This window comes from Ammospiza nelsoni, chromosome 1, assembly GCF_027579445.1.
Source record: "Ammospiza nelsoni isolate bAmmNel1 chromosome 1, bAmmNel1.pri, whole genome shotgun sequence".
NCBI lineage: Eukaryota > Metazoa > Chordata > Aves > Passeriformes > Passerellidae > Ammospiza > Ammospiza nelsoni.
Genome location: NC_080633.1, coordinates 130786240 through 130808891, shown reverse-complemented (window position 1 = coordinate 130808891; position 22652 = coordinate 130786240). Strand labels below are relative to the sequence as shown.

The window sequence follows — 22652 nt, the reverse complement described above, 5'->3', positions numbered from 1 at the left end:
CTCTATTATCTAACACAGAATGGGGAAGAGAACATAAGATAAATTTCAAAGATATTTTTAACTGGATTATAAGAACTGAGGGAGCATATTCTCCCTTGAAAACAAAACAGAAAAACAAACAACCAAATCATAGACCAAATGAAAATATTGTGTGCTTCTCATCCTGTTATGTAGATAGGCAACAGCATAGCAGCAACTCAAAACTTCAGGCCTATAACATTGCAAATTTTGATCACAGCCTAAAAATTGAGACTTGTCTGAGCAAAAGTAAAATTACATTGTTATAAGGTTTTTTGGTAAAACTATGGGAGTGTTTTCTCATTACTTAAACTAATATGGTTAAACTTACGTAGTTAAGCTGTATATTAAATATTTACATTGCATTCAAAACATGCAAATAAAATCTCCGCCATTTAAAATCATTCTATGTATTCTATGCATTCTACAGCATATTCACTGCATAAGAGTATTTTAGGAAAGTTTTAAAAATTTTTTCTATCAGTTCTGGTGTGGAATTCTGAAGACTTGAATACTGTTCATTCAACAGCCATAGATTTAGATCTTGTGAAATATTGTGCCATTTCTTACAGTTTTTATAAAAGAAAATAATTTACAGTTCTGAAACAAGCCTCAAATTTTTGAAAAGCAGAAGCAAATGCAGAATTCTGTTGAGAATTAGGAATGTCTTATTTTTTGACATAAGTTCCACAAATAAACTTTATGGTAAAGAAAATCTCGTGATAGTCTGGATCTAGTTGTGCTTTTCGTCCCTCACCTCCCAATAGTGTGCTTCTAAGAAATATGTCATTTAGCTGTAGGTCAGCAAAGATTTTCTAGACTTTAGAAATGCTTCTAATAGGTAATTTGATGACAGTCTATTTTATAAACCTTTGTATAAGAGAGAATAATAATTAGTCCTGCGCTGGTGACAGAATTAAGGGTTACTGCTTCATGATGGTTTACTGCTTTGAACATTATGTAGAAATGAAGATTTTATATGTTATATGTTATGAAGCTATATGTATTTTATTTGGGACAAGGATTTTGTTATTAGTTTTGAATAGAGCATAAAATTCACAATCTTGCACATTAAACTATCACTTGTGAGACAGTGCATTGTACAGTGGCTGAAACACCAAATTTCATCCAAAGAACTTGGCTCCTCCAACACTGACTGTGCTATTTATTTCTAGCTTAATTTCTGAAGCACAAAAGAAATAAGAACTTGAGAATTAAATAGAAGGAAATAGGCCATTTAAAAGTTCAGCATTCTTAGTTTATTAATAATCAGTCAGTAGCAGCACATTTCCATCAGACCAGTCTCTGCATGTGGGGGCATTTGCCTGCCTGGGAGCCAAAGACCCAATGGTTGTGCTTCCTCAGTCCTCTCTACAACCACTTCCACTGGAAAGTCAATTTGGAGGAGGAGACTTATTAGGTTGTTGAAATGTTAACTCAGTTTTATTATGGTTGTGCTAAACTTCTTCATTTGTGTTTGGTAATTGTGCAGCTTGATTGCAGTTATGCTACGGCAAGGTACAGGAACTTAAAATCAAAATAAATAAATTAATGGAATAAATTTTAACTTCTTAGTAAGTGGCACTAAAAAGACTAGTTGCTCCTTGAGTTTATTTGTAAGATTGTGTATAAAAAGACTGAAAGATACTGTAAAATGACTCTTTTTTATTAAATGCTCATCCTATATTTAACACAAAAAGGCATCTGCTAACTGTTAGTTTTTTGCTAGCAGAGTTTTGGCCATTTTTACTTAAATAAAATGGGTGCAATTGTTTTTAATGTAATCTCATAAACTGCTTTTATAAATATTTTTTTTAAATCTTTATTTGCTTTGTTTCAGGTAATGTAATCCAGATACAAAATTGCCTCATTTCCTGACCACTGTGCTCTGGGCATTCTTGAAAAATCTTTTTTCTATTTGTTTGTTTGTTTACTTTCAAAGAGGAGGTTGTGGTGCTTGGTTGTTTCAAGGGAGAGAAATTTCTCAGTAAATATCTGTTATGCATGGAATTTCTTCAACTTCCGTCAACCACTCATTTGCAAAAAACAGTCATTGTGGGGCCATCCAGAATTATTCTTGATTTTTATTTTATTTTATTTTATTTGACACCCACGCCTCTGATGGCAGGGGGTCCATGAAGAGCAGACGCAGTAGCTAAGACCACATGTAACCTCTGATCTAATGGAAAGCCTTTTCCAGGCTTTTGCATGAAAAGCAGCAGAGGCTGGCTCTGGCGGGCAGCCTGATTCACTGCCTCTGTGGCAGCCTGTGCTTCTACATGGCACAGCGAGGATTTAAGGCTGTTTCCTAGCGTGGCATGGAGGGAGTTCTGCTGGGCTGTCACCCGTTCCCCTCTGGGTATATTTATTGTCCAGTACATCTGCAGTCATGGATGAGGGGGAGCAGTGCAGCCCCCACCCATAAAGCCAAATTGGCCTGGGAATGTGCATTCCTCAGGTTACTTTAAGTGCTCATTTTTGAGCTTCTGACACAGCACTTGTGAGTACCCTAGCAGAAATGTTTTTCCACTTGTGTTCTTTAAATTCCAGTGGAAACCGTTTTGAAAACAAGACCAAACGTTCCACTTCAGAGTTTCAAATGCAGAGATGATTGCAGCATCATACTGGCTTTTAAAATTGACTGCAGACCAAAATGTGATTCATGCATTGAAATGAAAGCACATTGCCGTGCTCGGCTGGGCTGGGGATCGTTCCAGCTGAGCGGCCGCATCGCCGTGCCGCGCTCGCGCTCGGTGGCCCTGTCCCCTGCCCGGGGCTCACGGGGCTCTGCTCCCTGAGCTCCCCCCATTAAAGCCTCCCAGATGGCCCCTCTGCTCCCTTAGCTGGCCTGGCTGTCAGCTGCCAAGAGGAACAAAGACAGAATGTGGAGAATGAAAATCTTCAAGATGCAGAATTTCTCCTGCCTTGCTGGTTTCCTTTCCCCTGAGTCCCTGTTCTCTTCAGAAGTTTGGGGTTTGCTGTCTGCTGTTAACAGAAGACCAAGGGGATAGCAGTGAAATCAAAAGCTTGCAAATTCAAATCAAGTTTAGGAAGATATTTCATAAAGTGAAGTTTGGAGCTGAGGTCTGGATCTCAGCAAGGCTAAAAGTGGCTTAGATTTTATTTTTTTTTTTACTTTTTATTCTAGAGGGGAGGAAGAAGGTAAATGTGGTTCTGTTGAAGGTTTCACCTTCTCAGTCTTACAGATTTTAAATTACAGTCTTGTAATTTAAAGTTTTGTTGATCTGTGATAGTTGTCTCACTATTTTTCTTCTGCTGCCGCAGACAGATTTTTCACATGGTGTAGAGGATAAAATTTCTGGCCATCTTCACTGCTTCTCACTTCCCAGTCCTTTCTTTTCTCTATCTTGGCTTGCTGTGGAGTAATTCTAGCCTCTCCTTTTACTTATATATGCATCCCCTGGGTTTTCTCCAGCATTTTCTTTATACAAATAACTGCAAATTTAAGTGTTGATTTTTGGGAGAATCATAGAAAATGGAAATGGAAATGACCTATTATAATACATTATTCAGAACCAGTTCCCTGCTGGTGCATAATTGTTCCCAATTGTATATTTTATAGTGTTCTGTCAAGTGTATTTTTAAACATTCTGAATGCCTCCATCATTTCCTTGAGAGACAAGAGTCCTTTTTCTAATAGCTCTTCTCATCACGAATTCCTCACTTCTCATTCTAAAATTCTTTTTTTTTTGTTCAGTTGCTTCTATATTTCCTGTGATTTTGGCATAGGGATTGATTGACTGATATTGCATTATTCCTTTCCTGATTCTTGATCCTCTGAAGATGCATGGGCTGTTTTGTACCTTCAAAGATATTTTAATAGGGTCATCTTTTGGTTGTTTGACCCTTGAGATATATATTTGTCTTACCCTCATACATGTTATTTGGAACTCTCCTCAAGTTTTTGATATACCACAGGCATAATCAATTTTGAAACCTCTGGATTTTAGCTTTCATATCATTACATAAAAGCTTAAAACTGGACTATTTGGCTGGGCAATCAAGTCTGTTACCCAGATTCCAAATTAACTCTGTGCTATGGGCTTGGAAGCACTCATGCTGGCTCTTTGCATGGCCCTTTGATATTATTCACTCTGATGCAAAATTGTCAATGCAATACTCCTGATTCCAAAATTAGTTTCACTTGAACTTAAAAAAAATGCTTGAACTCAGTAACCAGTGCTGGGTTAAAAGTAATGTATTTTGTTGGAGTTGTGGATTGAGGTTTTTTCATGTTGTGTACCTAATATGTAAATTTTGAAGTCCTTATTATTCACATATCCCAGTCCTGCATTGCCCCAGGTGATGACAGTGTTGCACTCCTTGGAGACATGACAGAGCAAAAAAATCTCCTGAGAATCCCATGGTTACTTTATTTTTTGCTTCTGTACTTAAGTGCTGCAGTTCCCAGTAGCCTGAGGGGAGTTTGTATAGTTAATGAAATATGTCACAGAGGGATTTTCTGCTGTGTAAGTTCTTTTTATCAGAGATGTTTTCTGCTTGAAAGAGCTACAACTTTGAAATAATTATTAGGTATTTAATAAGGTAAACCCATCTTAGGATAATAAAACTACCTGTCAGTGTGTTTTACAAAAGAAATGTTCAGCTAAATGTAGTGGATTTTCTGAAAAGCTGGTAGAAGATATAGGTTGCTATATACAGTATATGATGATATCTTCCAGAAATGAGACTAAATAATGGCATATTGCAGTGTTTTGTGCCCTATTAGTACACCTAAATGTTTATATTAATATTTACAGAGGAACTGTAATTTAGAGATGAATTTAATTAATTCAGTGATGTTCATTGAGCAATATTCAGTCATCTTTACAATGCTTTACACTATATATTCTGGAAAATGTTAAAATGTTAGCTGCTTATGATGTCTACCAGCACAAAACAAGATATAATTTTATAGATCCAACTCAGAGATCCTTGTTCAGAACAGCTATAAATCTGTGTTTTGGAAAAAATGTGTACCTTGGTGGTAAAGAGGATAGTGATGGTGATGATGATGAGTAACAGTAGTAGTAGTAGAAGTATTTTCAGTATACTAGAGAAATGCCAGACGCAACAAGATATTCCCTAAAACAGTTACTATAGAAAAGGGAGTGTGCCACACTACTCTGGTTATTGTAATTAAAAGAAAAGGATTAAGAATCATAAAAATGTGAAAATTTTCATGGAAAATATACAGATCTGTTGTATGCAATGACAGCTATTAAATAACTGTTGAGAGCTGACTTTATAAATGTGTAGCAGGAATAGAAGGAAGAAAAGGCTGTAATGTATATGCCATACAGTAAAAATACTGCTGTAAAGTCATTGCCTGAAAATTGATCAAATAAAAACAAAAGAATGTGCTAACTTTTGATCTTTTCCATATAGATCTAAAGTCATGATCAATTGGTTTCAGTAGGTTCTTTGAAATCACATAAGGGTTCATATGTGCCAAGTTTTATATGAATCACATGATAAGGTCAAGAAACACAAATTCCAAAGCTGGCTTTATATACCCAGTCCACATATGACTGTGATACCACAATACCATATGTTGACTATAACAGTGAGTATGTAAATCCTGTTCCTGAAAGGAATTTATTCAGCAAAACTCAAAGCAATTATGGCAGTTTTAATTGACTGAAAAGGAGAGAATAGCTTCAAGAAAATCTCCTTAAGTTGAGGATGAGACAGAGTAACATAGCAGACTTCATAATAAACAATGACTGATTATTTATAATTTAAGACCATAATGCCAGAATTGAGACTGCTCATAATGAAGATAATGAGTCCCTAAAGATTAAAAAGCCTTTTTACCCAACTGTTTTTCCTATATGTGATATGTGGAAAATGAAGGCCAGAATAGCCCTTGGATGGATTTAATTTTAATGTACTTCTGTAGTATCACAGACTGATCAAAGGAGCACCATTCAAGGTGGTGCCCAAGAATAGCTACTGGTTAGCTATTGAGGGAAGCTGCCAAGGGAATGGTACAACAGCACTGTTGTCATGCTGTGTTCCTGAGCTCTCATAGCATTCTGGGTTTTTTGCCTTTATAATTTACCTTTCCATTATTATTTTCTCCACTGAGCAATGACAATACAATCTAGAAGCAGGTTTTGAGCACAGATTCTCTTGTAAGGAGTCCTTAAGTGTCATTACTTAATCATTAATTAAAGCTGAAATTGTGTGCTATTTACAGTTGTCTTGTTCTGTTGATGTATTTTACTCATATTTTACTTGTATTTTTTCATGTTTTCTAAATTTTTTGCGATTTGGGCTTTGTCCTCTTACCCATGAGTGCGTGCATTATTCCACACATGTATCTGTCTTTAAGTGCAAATGCTATGTAAACCAGTCCTATTAGGTATAATATTTACCATATTACATTTAAAATTCTTTCATTTTGTCTAGTCAATTTTGTATGTAGCATTTTGTAATATATCATATTCCTGGAATATAATCAATGACTATGATGATTATCCTCTGTAGATCCTGGGAAGACTCTACCAGAAGCTCTGGATTATTGCAACATTTGGTTGCAGACAGTAGCAGGAGAGGTAGATGCTAAAAGTGGTATTCCACCTCCTCTTATCACTGTGCAAATTAAAGACTTCCTTAATGGACCAGGTAAGTGCTGCACTTTAATCTTTTTTTTCTAATGTAATCTGTTTTTAGATATGCACACATGGACACAGGATGGGGCCCTGAGCAACCTGATCTAGTGGAAGGTGTCCCTTCCCATGGCAGGGGAGTTTGAAGGAGATCAGCGTTGAGGTCCCTTTCAACCTAATTATTCCATGACTCAGTGATATCAGATAATCAGAATTGTATTGTATTCCTTACTCACTAATGTGAAATTGTCCTCTGGCAATTACCCTGAATGATAGTGAAAACTGGGGAATGGGTAGTCCTGGACCAGTCACTGGTTTAGGGTTTAATAATTAATTTTCTTCCCACAGTAAGTTTAGAAAGGCTGAATTTGTTGAATTTCCAGCAGAATGAAGCATACCTACTTCTAGTCCTAGAAAACTGAAATGTTATTGCAGTTGTGTTTAGAAAAGATGACTTTTATAAAGTTTCTGAAGATTTTTCTAAGCTATCTTCTCTTGGGTTCTTTGAAATCTGGATACCTGGCTCTGGAAATTACAGTCCCCTAAGTGCTGATATTGTAAAATTTAAAAAGTGATAGTAATATTGTGTTTCTTTAATTAATGTAAGTGGTATAATGTAGAGGTATGTTAGCATTTGCATAACATAATGTGACTTGAAATTCCACTCCTGGAGCATCAGAAATTCTTGCCAATTGCATTCTCTATTTTGTGAAGCATATATTTATAGCTACATCACAGTGAAAAATAATTGAGGTTATAGTGAAAGTTAGAAAATACATAACTGTTTTTTCATTTGCATATTTGTTATAGTTTATTGAATTATTTAACCTATTTTCTTATCCTGAATATCCCTCACATAGCACAGCTGTTATCAGGCATTTAGTGAGGAGCTGTTGAGTACAGGATTTTCATGTTCATTCAGTTACCTCTTCATACAGTCTTACAGCACACTATCTAATCCTGGATCTGCAGCAGAATTTCCTTTGCATGCCTTACAGCTGTAGCATCTGAGCTCTACAGAAATACTAATGTACCTGCACAACCCTCACATGGATGGTGGAATACCATGCCCTTGCCATTCCACAAAAGACAACTGAGGCACAGGGACATTAAATATGTTCTCATTTTATTAAGGTTGTCAATTTAAAACACACCATTTTAGTTTTCCAAAGTACTTGAAAATACAGAATTTTATGTTGGAAACACAGCTCATATTGTCTTTGGGTAAAGCAGAAATCACTTCTGAATATCAAAGCCCAAGACATCAAACTGAGTAACCAGTGAATGATACACACATATTTGACCCTGACTATAAATACTGTGGTTAAGTAGCTTGAAAAATGTTTTTTGCACACAGGCAGAGGTTTCAAGGAAACAATAAAGTATGTGAAAAACCTCATCATTGCCCCCTTTTTTTTTCTTGTTTTCTAGCTATCTAAAGACTTAATTTCAGGGAAGATTTTGTTATATTGATCCATATTTGGGTAAATTAATAGGCCTTTGAATCCTCAGGCCCTACTGCATGTTCTGCTACCATTTGAAAAAAAAATGATTAATTGATAGTAATGATGGCTTTTCATTCTAATCAGAACAGCACAGGAGGGGTTAAGATGTCTTCTATCAGGGACCTTTTGATCACTGCTGCCAGAATGGTTTTCTTTTATCCTTCTGCTACCAGTTCTTTTATGACCTCTGTCCCCACATTTCTTAGATTTCCATATTCCCAGACCTTTCATTGTGTAAGAACACTTCTCTCAAGATTCTCACTGTAGTTTCCTGGCACAGCCTTTATATTTAATTTATTACACACCTGAGGGTGTTTCCCTGATGCTGTCCTGTCAGTAGGACAGATTCCTAGTAAAACTAGCAAGCATAGAAGTTGGCACCAGCTTGCAAAGTATATATTCACAAATAGTGTAAGTGTTCACCCCGGTTTCACCAGTCCAATTGTATCTTGCATTAGTGTTAAATCTCTCCCCTCCATAGTGTTTTGCTGAATAGGGAACTGGAAAACCATAATTTAATGCATCATAATCTTCAATCTATTTATTCTCGCAAAGCATTTAAAACTTCAGAGATTTCTTCCAGGATCTATTCTTAGCCAAAAGGCTTTTTTTCATCATCTTTTTGCTACTAATTGGAACTATCATTACGAATGACTCAACAGTAATTTCTCTGAATTTTAATGAAGTGTTTGCCAGTGTAGTATAACAAAACAGCTCCACCATCCCTTGCAGCTTTTTCTAACCTCAGCTGCAACCACTATGAGATCCTCTTCAAACAAACTAACCTTTACCAAGAAGCCTTCCTTGGGGGATGGAAGTTTCGTTGGATGAGTAATGGAAGGCTCATTCTGCATGTGATTGCGTCAGAACAGCACATGCAGAGAGTTACAAGAGCCTGACAGCTCCTCAGCAGGCTACTGGAAAATGAGTTACTAACTGCCCTGTGGGACAAGAAGTCCCCTAACCACAGCTTCTTCCAGGGTGAGGTAGCTTGGCCGTCAGCAGCCTGGAGAAAGTGTTACACCACCAGATCCTAGCTCAGCCGGCAGTTGTTCTTTGAGGACAAGAACCTCAGCAAAGCTCCCAAGAGCTCTTGCAAGATCAACAAACAGTATGTGTGGTGGGAGACAGCTTAGCTAATAAATTAAATAAATAAAGGCACCAATGGGAGACAGCTTTGCTAATAAATTGAATAAATAAAGGCACCGCTGGAGTAGAGTTTTGTTGCAGGCCTTGAAGGCTGTTCTTCTTTGGTGAATATCTGGCAAAGAATGCTGCTGCTGAGTGACCTATTTTCTAATGACAGTGTGTGTTTCATGGTCATTTATGTATATGTGGTTTATAACTGTAGTAAGTGAATCACTGAAATTCATTGAATATACTGGGAGGTGCTGCCTTTTGGTTACAGATGATCAACTGTTCTGAAAAGTCAGCACATTTTTGAAAGCTGTGCCTGTGCAGACAAAAATATGTAGCATTTGGGATAACTATACAGTTTTCTGTGTTGATTTCAAGTGTTCAGAGTTCAGTAGTTTAATTGTAATGCCATTTTTCTTTCAAGATACATTGTTGGTGTGCTGAGGTTAAATTTCAAGTATAAGAATCCAACATGCCTATGTTTTATAATGCAAAATACTGTCAAGCAGTTAACAGAAAAAAATCTGCAAGTGGCTCGCAGTGTTTGCTGTGTTAGATAAAACCAGTACTCCTTGCAAATAGTTTGTCAGCTGAAGTAGATAAGTAGATGGTGTTCCACAGAAAACTCGTATGGTTTCACCACACAGGAAACCAGGTTGTCAGTCTATATTAGCTTGGAGATCAAAAAACTACAGCAAGTAGCTAAACTTGGAAACCACTAATTAAATGAGAATAACAGGATACATTAATGCACTTCTTGCCACATGAGTTGATTATTTTGTACATTTTTGGCAACTAAAGAAAAACTATATTTCTTCCAGATTTAAGGTAATAGGATCCTGGGAGAAATAAGCATTCATCATCAGGCCTGTGGGAACAGACCTCAACTTTAACCCCACAATGTATTAAAGGACTATTCGTTCTCTTTTTACAGAAACTAATTATGTAAAATTTTTTAAATTCCATTTACATCACTTTACATGACCCTCTATCTTTTATATTCATTCTGTTACTGGGTTGTAGATCCAATTTTTGTCTAATGCATTAAAGTAAACTCTTTATTGCTTCAGCATTAGATATAATTCATTATGTGAGGATCAAATATGACCATCTAATTTTAATAGGTTTTTAAAAATTATTGTCTTTACCTTTTAGTCCTCCTGGATGTTTTTTAACCACCTTTCTTCCCTATAAAAGCTGTCTTTGATGTAGTCTTTCTGGATGCAAATGATGCAAGAACATGTCTATGAAGTACAGCTTTATAAAAATTACCTTTAAATACTTGTACACGCAAATTATGGATGATAATCTGTAATTAGTGGATTTAACTTTAGTGAAGTCCTCTTTCCGCAGTCATTTCTTGGGAAGGCATTGGGTTAGATGTGAAGGAATGGAGATCCTTGATAATTCACCTTTATAAATAATTTCTGCAGAAGACAGTATCAAATAAAGTAAGAAATGTTGTGTCCCACTGAAAGATGAAGTGAGAACTGGGGAGCTGGTGGGTTTCTCCTTCATGCCAGCCCCTCCACACATGATCTGGGGACCACGAGGGGCACAGCAGGGGATCTCAGCTCAGGTATAAAAAACAATAATCAGAACTGCACCAGGGCACTCTCTCCAGCCTTTTTTTCCCCACTGTTTGCAGAGGCAACAATTGTATCCATTACCAAGGTCAGTGGTTTGGAGAAACCTGGAAAATAGCAGCTACCAGAAACCCTCTAGAATAATATCTCCAGCAGGTGATAGATTAGTTGGAACAAATTGGAACCATTGCACTTCAGCAATCCTGGTTTCTTTCAAGCTGTTTTAAAAATGTCGTCATTTTAATACACAATATCAGCCCTGCGGAACAGTCCACAGCAGGTTAATTTGAATCATATGATGTATCACTGCCCTCAGCTGACATGAGCTCCGTTCCATGTGTGAAGCCATAATAAATCCATTCCCAACCGAGGCAAATTCCCTGTGAGAAGGTGAACTAATCCAGGCCTCACACTGGCATGTTAGCCCTCCGTAATTGAAAGCAGGGCCACCTGTTCCCAGCGCAGTTAGCCTATAGAGAGAAAATTAGCATTAGATCAGATACTTAATATATTGAAAAATCATTCATACTACTTGCAAGTTTGGCTGTGGGCTGCTTAGCATGACATCATATATAAACTTAGGAATGTGCCCACTTGATCCCAGTTTAACAGTTTTGTTAACCATGGTGTTTGTTAACTTTGAAAGGAGAATTTTCTGATTTAATGAGAGCTGACACGTGAGAAGGGGAACTAGCCAGGGTGCAGACTTTTCTAATTAACTCTAGGTCATTTGCAAAACTTTTGAGCTTTCTAGTAGGGCTTTTTTTCCCATTGCTCTTTTACAAACAAGTTTTTAAAGCACTGACACTGTAGCCATGAAATTATATATATTTGATTAAGAGGGCAAAGAGAAATATTCCAAACAGGTGTACCAGCCTGTAGGTATTGCTTTGGACTTGACACATCTATTGTCTGTAATATCCGTGTAATAATGAGCAAAATCATCAAAGTAACTTTCTAAAAACACTGTCTACAACACTTCTTTTAAATTTCGTTTCTTATATGTCTAAGTACAGAAAATGAAAACTGCACACTGGACCCACATGGAGAAGTTGAAAAACATTTTCTTATAATCTTTTTCAGTCTATTCACATTCTTTTAACGCTTATTTCAGACATTTGCTCAATTTTCTGAAACGCCCTTTTTTTTTTTTTTTTTTCTTCCCATGTGTTTCTTAATATAGATGTATTATTCAGCAGCTAAGCAGAAAATAGAGGGTTAGTATTTATGGGTTCTTTTCTTTTCCACAAACGTGCTCCATGACCTGGAACAATTTATTTTGTCTCACTATATTGCGCTTCATCTTCCCTGACTCTCTGTTAAGAGAGTTAATGTTTCCCTTAGCCTGGGTTTTCCTTTCCTGATAGTGCTTCCTGATGCCCCCATTATAATTTTTGGCCTCATCATTCAGCCCTTGGCACACTTCTGTATTGTACTGAGCTGTATTTGATAGCTGCACAGTTGCTTAATTTCAGTCATCATCTACTGAATGGCAGTAACCCTCCATTGTTTATTAATGGCATCTTTGGGCTTCTGGACCTACAACAATTTATCTTGGTTTACTTGTGACAGTTCTAAAAAATTAATAGAATTGCATCACTCTGAGCTTTGTCTGAGATCTCAAAGCTGGAGCTGTTAATGCCCAAGTGTCACCTTCACATAATGTCAGTGACACACTAGGTCATGGAAGAAGTTGTTATTCCTGCTGGGGAGCACCCAGCACAGCTCAGGGTGATTTAACTCCCTGAAGGCTTCAGTTTGCCATGTTGGCCTTGGAGAGCTGCCTGTGTGGGGCAGCAGCACAGACAGCAGCGGGTAGGAATACTGAGCTGTGACTACCAGTCTCTTCTAGACTAACTGGCATCTCAGAAGCAGAATGCAAGATGGACTGCAGATGGCCTCTGAAGGCTGGTCTCAAGTTTCTTCCTCGTTTTCCCTTGATCCAAATTGGGAATGATGAATTAGAGGATAAAAACAATTAGTTGGGATCCTTCTTGCTTTTCAATTTCTCTTAATTTGTGTCTCTTTTGATGCTTGACCAGACAATTGAGAACAGTACAACTGGTCTTTACATGTCTCTTTCCTATTTTTATAAATTTAATTTTTGCAATTCAGCCATTACCATTTGCTGAGGGGCCATCCTGACTCCAAATCAGAATCAGGGCTCAAGATTACCTTTACCTTCCTCATATTTCTTCTGTTTAAAGTCCCTACATCAGGATGGGTGGCTAAGGGAGAAAGAATATCACTGTTGGTAAACTCTTTCATGCCATCATCTGCTCCTCTCCTGTTTAGGACTAGGAAATTAAATCATCTTAAGAGTTTAGGATAAATAGTAGGGTTTTTTTCTATAGAAGTACTGTATATTAAGAAGTGTAATATTTTACAGCCTTCTTGGGGAAGGGGGGAGGGAGATCCATGTCCAACCTCAAGGAGAAAGATCTGGCTTTTTCTGTTTCAGCTGTGAGAAGTAAAAGATCCACTGCTGAATGAATGTTGTGGAAAATGAATCAATTCTTGGAAAATGGCATATTTTTCTCTCACACATTTCAGCATTTCTTGGTCTTTGAAAAGACTAGGGTCTTATAAATGATAGAATCATTAAGTTTGGCAAAGACCTTCAAGATCATAGAGTCCAACTTTTTCCCTAGCACTGCCATGGCAACTAAATCATAGCCCTAAGTGCCATGTCCAATCATTTCTTAAATACTTCAAGGGATGGTGACTCTACCACCTCTCTGGGCAGCCTGTTCCAATGCCTGACCATCCTTTCAGTGAAAAAATTCTTCCTGAACTGGACTTCCACTGGCACAGTTTGAGGCCATTTCCTCTTGTCCTGTCGCTGGTTGCCTGGTAGAAGAGGCCAATCCCCACCTGGCTCCAGTCTCCTTTCTGGAAGTTGTAGAGACCAATAAGGTCCCCCTTGAGCCTCCTTTTCTCCAGGTTAAACAACCCCAGCTCCCTCAGCTGCTTTTCATAAGATTTACTCTCCAGACCCTTCAGCAGCTTCATTGCCCTTCTCTGGACACTCTCCAGCCCCTCAATGTCCTTTGTCTAGTGAGGGGCCCAGAACTGGACACAGCACTTGACATGGGGCCTCACCAGTGCCCAGCACTGGGGACAGCTGCTGCCCTGGTCCTGCTGGCCACACTACTGGTGATACAACCAGGATGCCTTTGGCCTCCTTGGCCACCTGGGCATGCTGGCTCATGTTCAGCTCCTGTCAACCAGCACCCATGAGTCCTTTTCCAAGAAGCAGCTTTCCAGACACCTTTCCCCCAGGCTGTAGCACTGTATGGGATTGTTGTGACACAAGTGCAGGACCCGCATTTCACCTTTGGACCTCATAGACTTGGCCCATTGATCCAGCATGTCCTTATTCAGATTATGACTGATTTTCATAGCATTTACTCTCTGGTATCTAAGATTAAGAAAATACTGTGGTAGTTTTTAAGTCATAGAAGTAGTAACATATTGTACATTAACTTATGGCATATATTAGAATAAGTCCACTGAAGTTCCCAGCTTCAGTAAGCTGGAATTTACCTGGACCAACAATGCTAGGAGCTTTTGTTATTTTGTGTTGCTTGTTCATCCTTAGCCCTCCAAATAAAAAGCCCTTTTGATAACATCATTATTCCAAGTTCACAGATGAAAATTATATCTTCCCAATACAAATTTGAATGTTATGGAGAACAAGAATAAAATACTTATAACCCTGATTTTTTTTTTATCTGAAGGTCTAAGTAATAAAATGACAAAGAAAGAAATTGCTTCAGACAGAAATTTCAGAATGCTGCTCATAGGTTTCTTTTTATCATTGTTATGATTTAGTTCAAACAGGCCATATTGAATCCATTGGGTTTTTTGTAATAGATTTCAAAATACATAATAAATGTAAGTAATATGATGACTAATGGGTCAAGTGAAGTTGGAACTTTTAAAATGAGAAAATAGCTGGAAATGGTTTTCAGGAAACTATTCCAGTTGATTTTTGGTCTCCCACAAGGTGTACATTAACATAAAACTCTGTAGAATCGCCTCTGGGACCTGAATTCCCTCTCTGATTTCATTATTCCAAAGTGTTTCTTTTTCCTCCACTGTTAAGTCATCTCCTGGTGTGGTGGGAGCATATAATAAGTGTAATTTATTTATATTTATCTAATCTCCTTTTAACTCACTAGTTATTTCATCATTCTGTTTCCTAGCTGCTGTTCAGAAAGTTGTGAAGGCTAATTAGAAACTAATAATTGAAATACATGGATTTACTGGGTAATCTAAAGAGAAGTAGTGAAGAAATTGAGGAAGAGAAAGAGCAATTCAAATTCTACACTGAAATGCTGTACTGTAATCAAAAATTGCTTTGATACCCTTTGCTTTAAGCATAACAGAAATAACTCACTTGATGCACTCGACTTGCAAGCACAGTAAATTTTTCTCTCTTTTTTTCTTGCTGGAAATAGATAACACCTGGCAAAATAAGTTATTGCTAATACATCTTAAATCTAAAAAATGCATTGGGTTATAATTTTGATAGCCAGTCACTAATAGGCAAAGGAGAAGCTGATGTAATTGAGGCATTAAAGATGACTTTGAACTACCTTTTGCTCTGTGTTGATTCTGATGTAATTTTGGGCAATTCAAGGAATTAGTTACAGGAAGCCTCTGTTTTCCTACGAGTATAGAATCTGCATAGTGTTATGTGCTGTTCTTCCCAAGGTGTTTAAAATAATCTAAAAACACAGTTACACTTGGATTTTGCACCTCCCAAAATTTATTCCAGTTGAATCTGTGTGATTCATAGATTTTAAAGCTCTTTTTAGTGCATTTTGACTGTCTGGTGAAGCAGCTGAATATCTATCTTAATCAACTCCTATAAATAGCTCTTCATGTTTCATCAGTTTTCATTGTTCTGTCCATCACTTAAATATATTTTCCTTAGAAGGAATGTTAAAAGTTTCTTTTACATTGCTAAGGATAATGTATATAAGAGGTCAAAGACTAAAGATTGCTCAATTGTGTTTCCTCTTTTCTTTTAGAATATTTTACTTAAAATACCAAAGAATCTCTTTACATAATCTTTAACCAGTTGTAAAAATAACCTGTATCATTATGAGATAGTTAAAATATTTTGTGAAGGTTCCAAAGTCACATTTTCTGCAATTATGCTTCTGGCTGCCACCGCATTCTGTCAGGGCTGATTTACTGGACAATAATAATTTCATACAAAACTTTGTCAATTTATCAGTCATGACAGTATTTTTCTGTGTGACATGCACAGTTTCCAAACAGAAACGAGGGAAGTCATTTGCATTTCTCTGGTGTCCTGGTGGCCCTTTTTTTATTGCCTTCTTGAATGAGTGGCCAAGAGCAGTGATAAAAGCACAGGCCCAAGTGCCCAGCATGTTCCAGCACTGAGCTGCACCAGCACCCTGTGTCTTCTCTGCCCTGGCCAAAGGAAGCCCCAAAAGGAGCTTCTGCCTTTGTGGTCATCTCCTGTGCCATCCTTCACACTCAGTTTTTGGGTGTGTTAAGCTTTGGGCTAAGCCCTTGGCATCTGTTGAGTCAACTTAGCTCTAAGAAGCATTTGGGTGTCAGGGAGGTTTCTTGGGTTTTCCCCCCCCCCTTCTGGGCTGTATTACCATAGGAAAGTGCTGGCAGTTAGATGTGTATTAGATAAAGCAATTAGATGTGAAAGTTGCCATACCAAGGAATAAGGGTCCTCCTTTACTAACTTAGAAACTCAATTATTTAGCAAAAGCAATAAATAGCATCTGTTTATTTTACTCCTTTATTACTACAGTAGTAAGGGAGAAATTTAAATTTATAAGGCAGTTGTTTAGTTGTTTTTTTAACATTTCATTTTAAAAACAGTCAATTTGACTATTGTAAATAATGTCATAATGTCACATGGGTCTCTAATTTCTTCCTAACTCCTTTCTCTATTCAAAGGAAGGAGAAGTCCAGTGAAGTCTGCATAGAAGGCAGACAAATCTTGGGATATTCCAAGTACCAAGAGGATGGGGAGTTTTTCCAAAGTATTATGACATTTTTCTTCCCATGATTTTAATTAAAATGTCAATACGTAAGGATTTTGGAAAATCTTCTAAGTTGATCTTGTGTGGTTTTGGATGCCTGAAAATCTTCACAGAATAATTGAGGTTGAAGAAGACCTCTGAGATCACTGAGTCCAACCTTTGATCAACACCGTGTCAACTAGACCCTGACTAAGTGCCATGTCCAGCTGCTTCTTGAACACTTCCAGGGATGGTGACTCCCTCACCTTCCTGGGCAGCCAATTTCAGTGTTTAACAAGCCCCTCCAATCCTGTTTTCGTCTAATGTCCAGCTTTCTAACTTTGGTACTTGCCTTCCTGCTAGGCCCACATATTAGCTAGTGTTTTGCCAGTTCCTAGTTTAGTATGGAAGGCTTTCAGTGCAAGAGAAAGCATTTTCAGAAAACCAGTAATTAAAGTTCTAAGTTAAAAATAGCTTTCCAGTCTTAAATTTCAATTAGCTGCAGCTTGTGGAATAGTGCAGACATTTTTCTAATATCATTTTGGGTTTTTTTTAGTTCAGCTATGACAGATCTTATACAGCCATTAATAAATTCCTCTTTGTAGAAAATGTGCCAGATATTTTTGGGGGGAGGGGATCAGAAAAGTACTTTGCCACATGCCTGTGAACCTCTGAAATCATTATAAATCTGTTCTTAAAAGCAGCTCTGAAACTCTGCCCCTACAGCCCTTTAGCGTTGGTGTAAAAATTTACCTAAAGAATGGGAAAATCGAGCTCATTAGTTTGCATCAATGTTAGAAGTAAGATGTGGTCTTGGACAACTTGAAACTAGTGTCTATGAAATATTCATTAATCTGTGTAAAACCTTCAACAGACAGTGTTTCCTGTATATATTTATAATGAAACTCAAAACTAAGTAGTGCTGTTTGAACATTTCATCTAGTTTAGATATATGCACAGAATTTGAATCACTTTTGGTTCATGGGGTTGGGGCAGTGGCAGTCAAACAGCAAAGGGAAAAGCCCTTTTCCCCCTACCTAGAATAGCTGTCTCATTACTGGCCAAAAGCTGAATTTGAAATGAAAAATCCTAAAAACTAAGTTAAAAGCTGGATTTCTGTAAGGAATTGTTATGTACTGATGCTGCAGCACAGAAATAAGTTTCAGCCTTCATAAAATCCTGCTTCCAGTCTGTGAAATAATTTTGCCAATTTCTACATCTCAGCTACCAAGATGTGACTATTAACAATGTTGTTCATATTAATTGTGGTTCCTAAAAATTCTGTGAGTCTTTTAATAGTCTGAGAAACACCAAAATCCTTTTTAGTGAGGAGATGAAAAACATTTTTAAAAAAATAATGACTTTAAAAAAAATTAAAGAAATACATTATTCCATTCTCCCTGGAAAATGAAGAAATCTAAACATACCTCAGTTTTTGTATTTGCTTTTTATTTCACATTTCATCTTGAAAATGCATTGAAGACTGCTGCATAGGAACTGTGTAGGAAACAACACAATACACATGTTATTCACTCATTTAAATGTGTTGAAAATGTTCGCTGTTGGCTTTGGAGTTTAGTCAAATAGCTCTTCTGGATATAAAACTCGAGAGAATGTGAAGTATATTTTTATTCTTACACAAAAGAACTAATGTATCTCCCCTCCTACACACTCAAATAAAGTGTGTGTATTTCTGTGGTGATCCCTGGGAAGAAATGAGATAAAATCTGCTTTGTACCATGTTTCTTCCTTTAAAACTGTACATAGTGATGTTTGCTTATAGTATTTTTCATTATATTTTAATTCAGATTTATTGCTAAAAATACTGTTTTGTTATGTTTTAACATTGATTCAGTCCTTGTAATGGAACATGGTGGAAATATGATGGAAAAGCTATTTCCGCTCAATGCTTATATTTGCACACAGCTTGAATAATTGCACTATAGCTTATCACATTTCTTTCTCCAATTCTCCCCTACAGCTGACATAAATGTGGACATATCAAAACCTTTGAAAGCAAATCTCAGTTTTGCCAGACTTGACCAAATAAACGAGTTCTTGAAGAAAATAATAACCACAAATGAAGATGTGCCCAGGAAGGAGGCTGCTTCATCAGCTGGCATTATTCCAGATGAGGACATCACTTTGATATCCAGACACCCCAGTACAAAGGACTTTCTACCTGCAGCCCATACCAGCACTGTGCAAAAGGCTTCAATGCAAGAAAACTTGTGGCAAGCCCTTTCCTGCTTCCAGAAAGTTTCCATTCACACTGTTCAAATGGTTGTTTTGATGGAAACCATCCCACACCCCAGCAAACCTTGTTTGTTAGTCTCTTTCTCAAACCTCAGTGGAAGCCTGAACATTAAAAGTGGACATAAAACTTCAGGTAAGAGGTTTTTTTTAAAGTTGGAAGAGCTACTGGTTTGTGTAAGTGGTGATCTAGCGACCGTTTCAAAGTGTGGGACATTGCAGGGAACTGTTCCAGCCAACATCATAAATCCACAACACAAAATAGCAAATCCCTGATAGACTCTATTACCCAAGTTTTCCTTTCTGTGAGGGAGCACCCAAGAATGATTAATTCTGTAGTTAATATCCCCTAGCTTGTAATTACTAATTTATTGATGGAATTCTGGCTGAAATAGTGGTTATGAGAACCACCCCTCTGGTATTCCAATAATTTAGCACATAATTCAAAGGTCGAAATTTTGACAGTTTTCACTCTTTAACTAGATTTTCTTGTTAGGACCTTTGTTTCTGTCTCAAAAAAAAAAAGGTAAAAATAATTGTTCAGAGCCCTGACAGGTGCTACTATGTAAATATTGGGTCATGCTGTTATTCTTCTCCAGATTTATGAAGTTTTCAATTTTTACATGTTTCCTCTGCACACCTGAGAGTCACACAGGGAAAATAAGCACTCTGGCCTCATTACTGAAGCACTGCAAAGAAACTTTATGCCTCGGGTACAATTAACCAGATACCAGAGACTCATTTAAAATAGAGATATTTTGAGTGTCATTGTAAATTGTTTTATTAGCATTTCAATAAAATTAATAAGATGGTATATTTCCATGGTGGGGAGATGAGCCAGATGTAGGTAGTTGGAAGAGTAGTTTGAGAGGCAGAATGGTCTCTAGCTGAGAGGAACAAGTTGTTGGCCAGCTGAGGTGGTGATTTATTTCTTTTTCATCAGAAATATTTTTCCTCAGGCCAGCAAGTTCCAGTTCTTCTTTATTGTTTTAAAAGTTAAAAATGAAAAATTTAAGGTTCATAGGACATGAAAACCCATGAAAGTGCTGGGGCCAGAAACTTTTGATTTATCCATTAATAAAGAGCTGTGCAGGCAGGAACAGTGCCTGTGTTCCCACGCTTTTCCACTCGGATCACAACTCCAGCATAGAAGGCACTGCAACTGAGAAAAGCCTTTATAATGTGCTTTAAATAGTTTTAGTTTTGTTTCTGTATCATAATCCTCTTCCCTTCCATGGGTTCCCCTCTATCATTTGTACATTATCTGTCCCGTGGTACATTATGGTGTCCACATCATGCTTCGATACATCAAAGCCGGGCTGCTCCCTCGCTGTTCTGTAAAGCAATTTGGCAAACTCACACTGTATTTCACATACCCTGGAGGTTTGTATCCTCCCAGAAGGAGGACGTACCTTGCCCTGCGTGTTAAGTCTAAGAAACATTTTCAGCTATGAAGTTCTGTTTCTTAATTCCTCTGGCAATCTGAGGAAATCAATCTTTATTTTACGCGGTATAAGCCATACATGAATCTTCAGTATGGTCATAGTCTGGCAGGTGTTGTAAAGTGGAGCAATACTGATGTCAAATCTAATGAAAATGGACATTAGTTATTCTATATAAAGAACTTTCATAGCCATAAAATTAGTAGACATCAACAAACGCTTTTCACATTTTTTTTCCAGTTAAAAATGCTTTATCTCGGCTTTGTAGAAAGAAAAGTACATCTGCATGAGGTTTTGCATACTGTTGTGATGGTGCAATAAATTAAGTTCTAATTAGAACAAAAGACACACTTCCACAAAACTGATGGAAATTGTCAAAAAATCTTGTAAGAAATTGCTTGGATTTTTTTTTTACAGTGTGAATATGAATTTAAAGTGCTGATAGAAACCAAGGTTGAAATTACAACTTCAGGAGAGAAGATAAAATACTCAGTGTGAGGGAAATGGTATTATAATCTAATGTTAAAAATCCTTTAGAAGAATACCACAGTTACTAACTAGATTTGTTTTATTATTACAAAGAAATTATGCAAGCTAAGACAATTTTTAAAAGTTTTTAGCTGTGTCTTGAAAGGAAGGAGCATTTAAATATCTCAGTTCTTCACTACTGTTCTTTTTATAAAAGGTTTTATAGATACACCTTTTGAGCTGACCAGGGTTAATGTCAGGTTTTGTTAACAGAATGAAACTAATACGTGAATGCTTCCCCATGTCTTTGATTTTACAGTTGAATAACTATTGTGACCATCTGCAGCAGCTGCATTTTAGGAATTATTTGCTGAACCAAGCTAAGCACAATGACAAAAGTAGTCATCTCAGATGTACTGTTAAAACAGAGGAAGAAAAAGGAGCATTGCTTGCCTTTTGTACAGTGTGGCCATCTGCTGTACAGATGTTATTATATAGAATGACTTCAGATACAATAATTGTAGAAAATTTTCATTAAAACCTCAACAATTTGCACTTGTTTACATGAATCTGCATAACTCCCCAGTGAGACAACACAATACGCTTGGGGTTTCTTTGGTTCTCACTAGCTTACTCTTTGATCCTTTTTGATGTGCTGACTTTAATAAACATAGTTAAAAACACTATTCAAAAACATCATGGAAAAAACTACAAAGGAACAATTATAGCAGTAGAAACTACTCTAATCCCTTACTTACGCAAGCTATTTTTAGTGAAATATGGATTTTTACACGTTTTATGTGGCAGTGTTTTATAAACAGTGTAAATGACCCCCTTTCCAGATGAGTTTCAATGCAGGAGGTGAAGTTGTTTTGTAAGGAATCCTATTTGCTAGGAATTATTGAGCAAAAAAAAATCTCACAAGAATATATATTGTTGGCATTTTCCCTCCCTTATAGGGGGAAAATAAAAGTGCATGGCCTTGTGTATTGCTTTCATTTCTTTTCAGCTGAAATTAAGAAGAAAGCTTGCTATCCAGCTTATTTTTCTTTTAATATCAGTTTTCCCTCTAGACTTTACTGGTTTAATCATGGAAGCTAAAGGCATTCTAGTTTCATTTTTCTTCCTAAATTCTTACGAAACTAATAAGTTTTAGCTTCTGAAAAGAATTGGGACTAATTAGTTGAATGATTTCACTTCTAACACAATTAATTATAAGTGTTGAACACACACATTGCAATTGGATAAAACTAAAACACCTCTATTTCTATATATACTGCTGCGCTGTTGTACAACCCCAAACCCTTAGTGTGTCAAGGGACTTCATCTTTTGGGCATTTTTCAGGTTTTAGTACAACAGTTACTTATAACAACATGGTTACTATTTCTGTTAGAATACTTATGTTCCTCTCTGTACTCATGTGTAAATACTCACTATTTTGGTTTTAGTAAAATAATACTGTTGTAGGCTGTATTGCAGTATATTGGGACAAAAAGAAAAAATAATAAAACAGAACAAAATCCCTTAAAAAAAATAATTTTACTTTAAAAGAGGTTACCATTATAGTTTTCCTGATGCCCTTAAGGGTAG

At 36.9% G+C, this 22652-nt stretch overlaps 1 protein-coding gene across 1 annotated transcript in view; it reads left to right on the top strand.

Moving 5' to 3' along the window:
* Positions 1 to 22652, top strand: part of VPS13B (vacuolar protein sorting 13 homolog B) — a 429559-nt gene that overhangs the window by 315572 nt on the left and 91335 nt on the right. Inside the window, exons 35-36 of the mRNA XM_059490125.1 lie at positions 6532 to 6669; positions 18880 to 19287. Coding sequence (XP_059346108.1) covers positions 6532 to 6669; positions 18880 to 19287 — 546 coding nt within the window. The remainder of the gene's footprint in view (positions 1 to 6531; positions 6670 to 18879; positions 19288 to 22652) is intronic.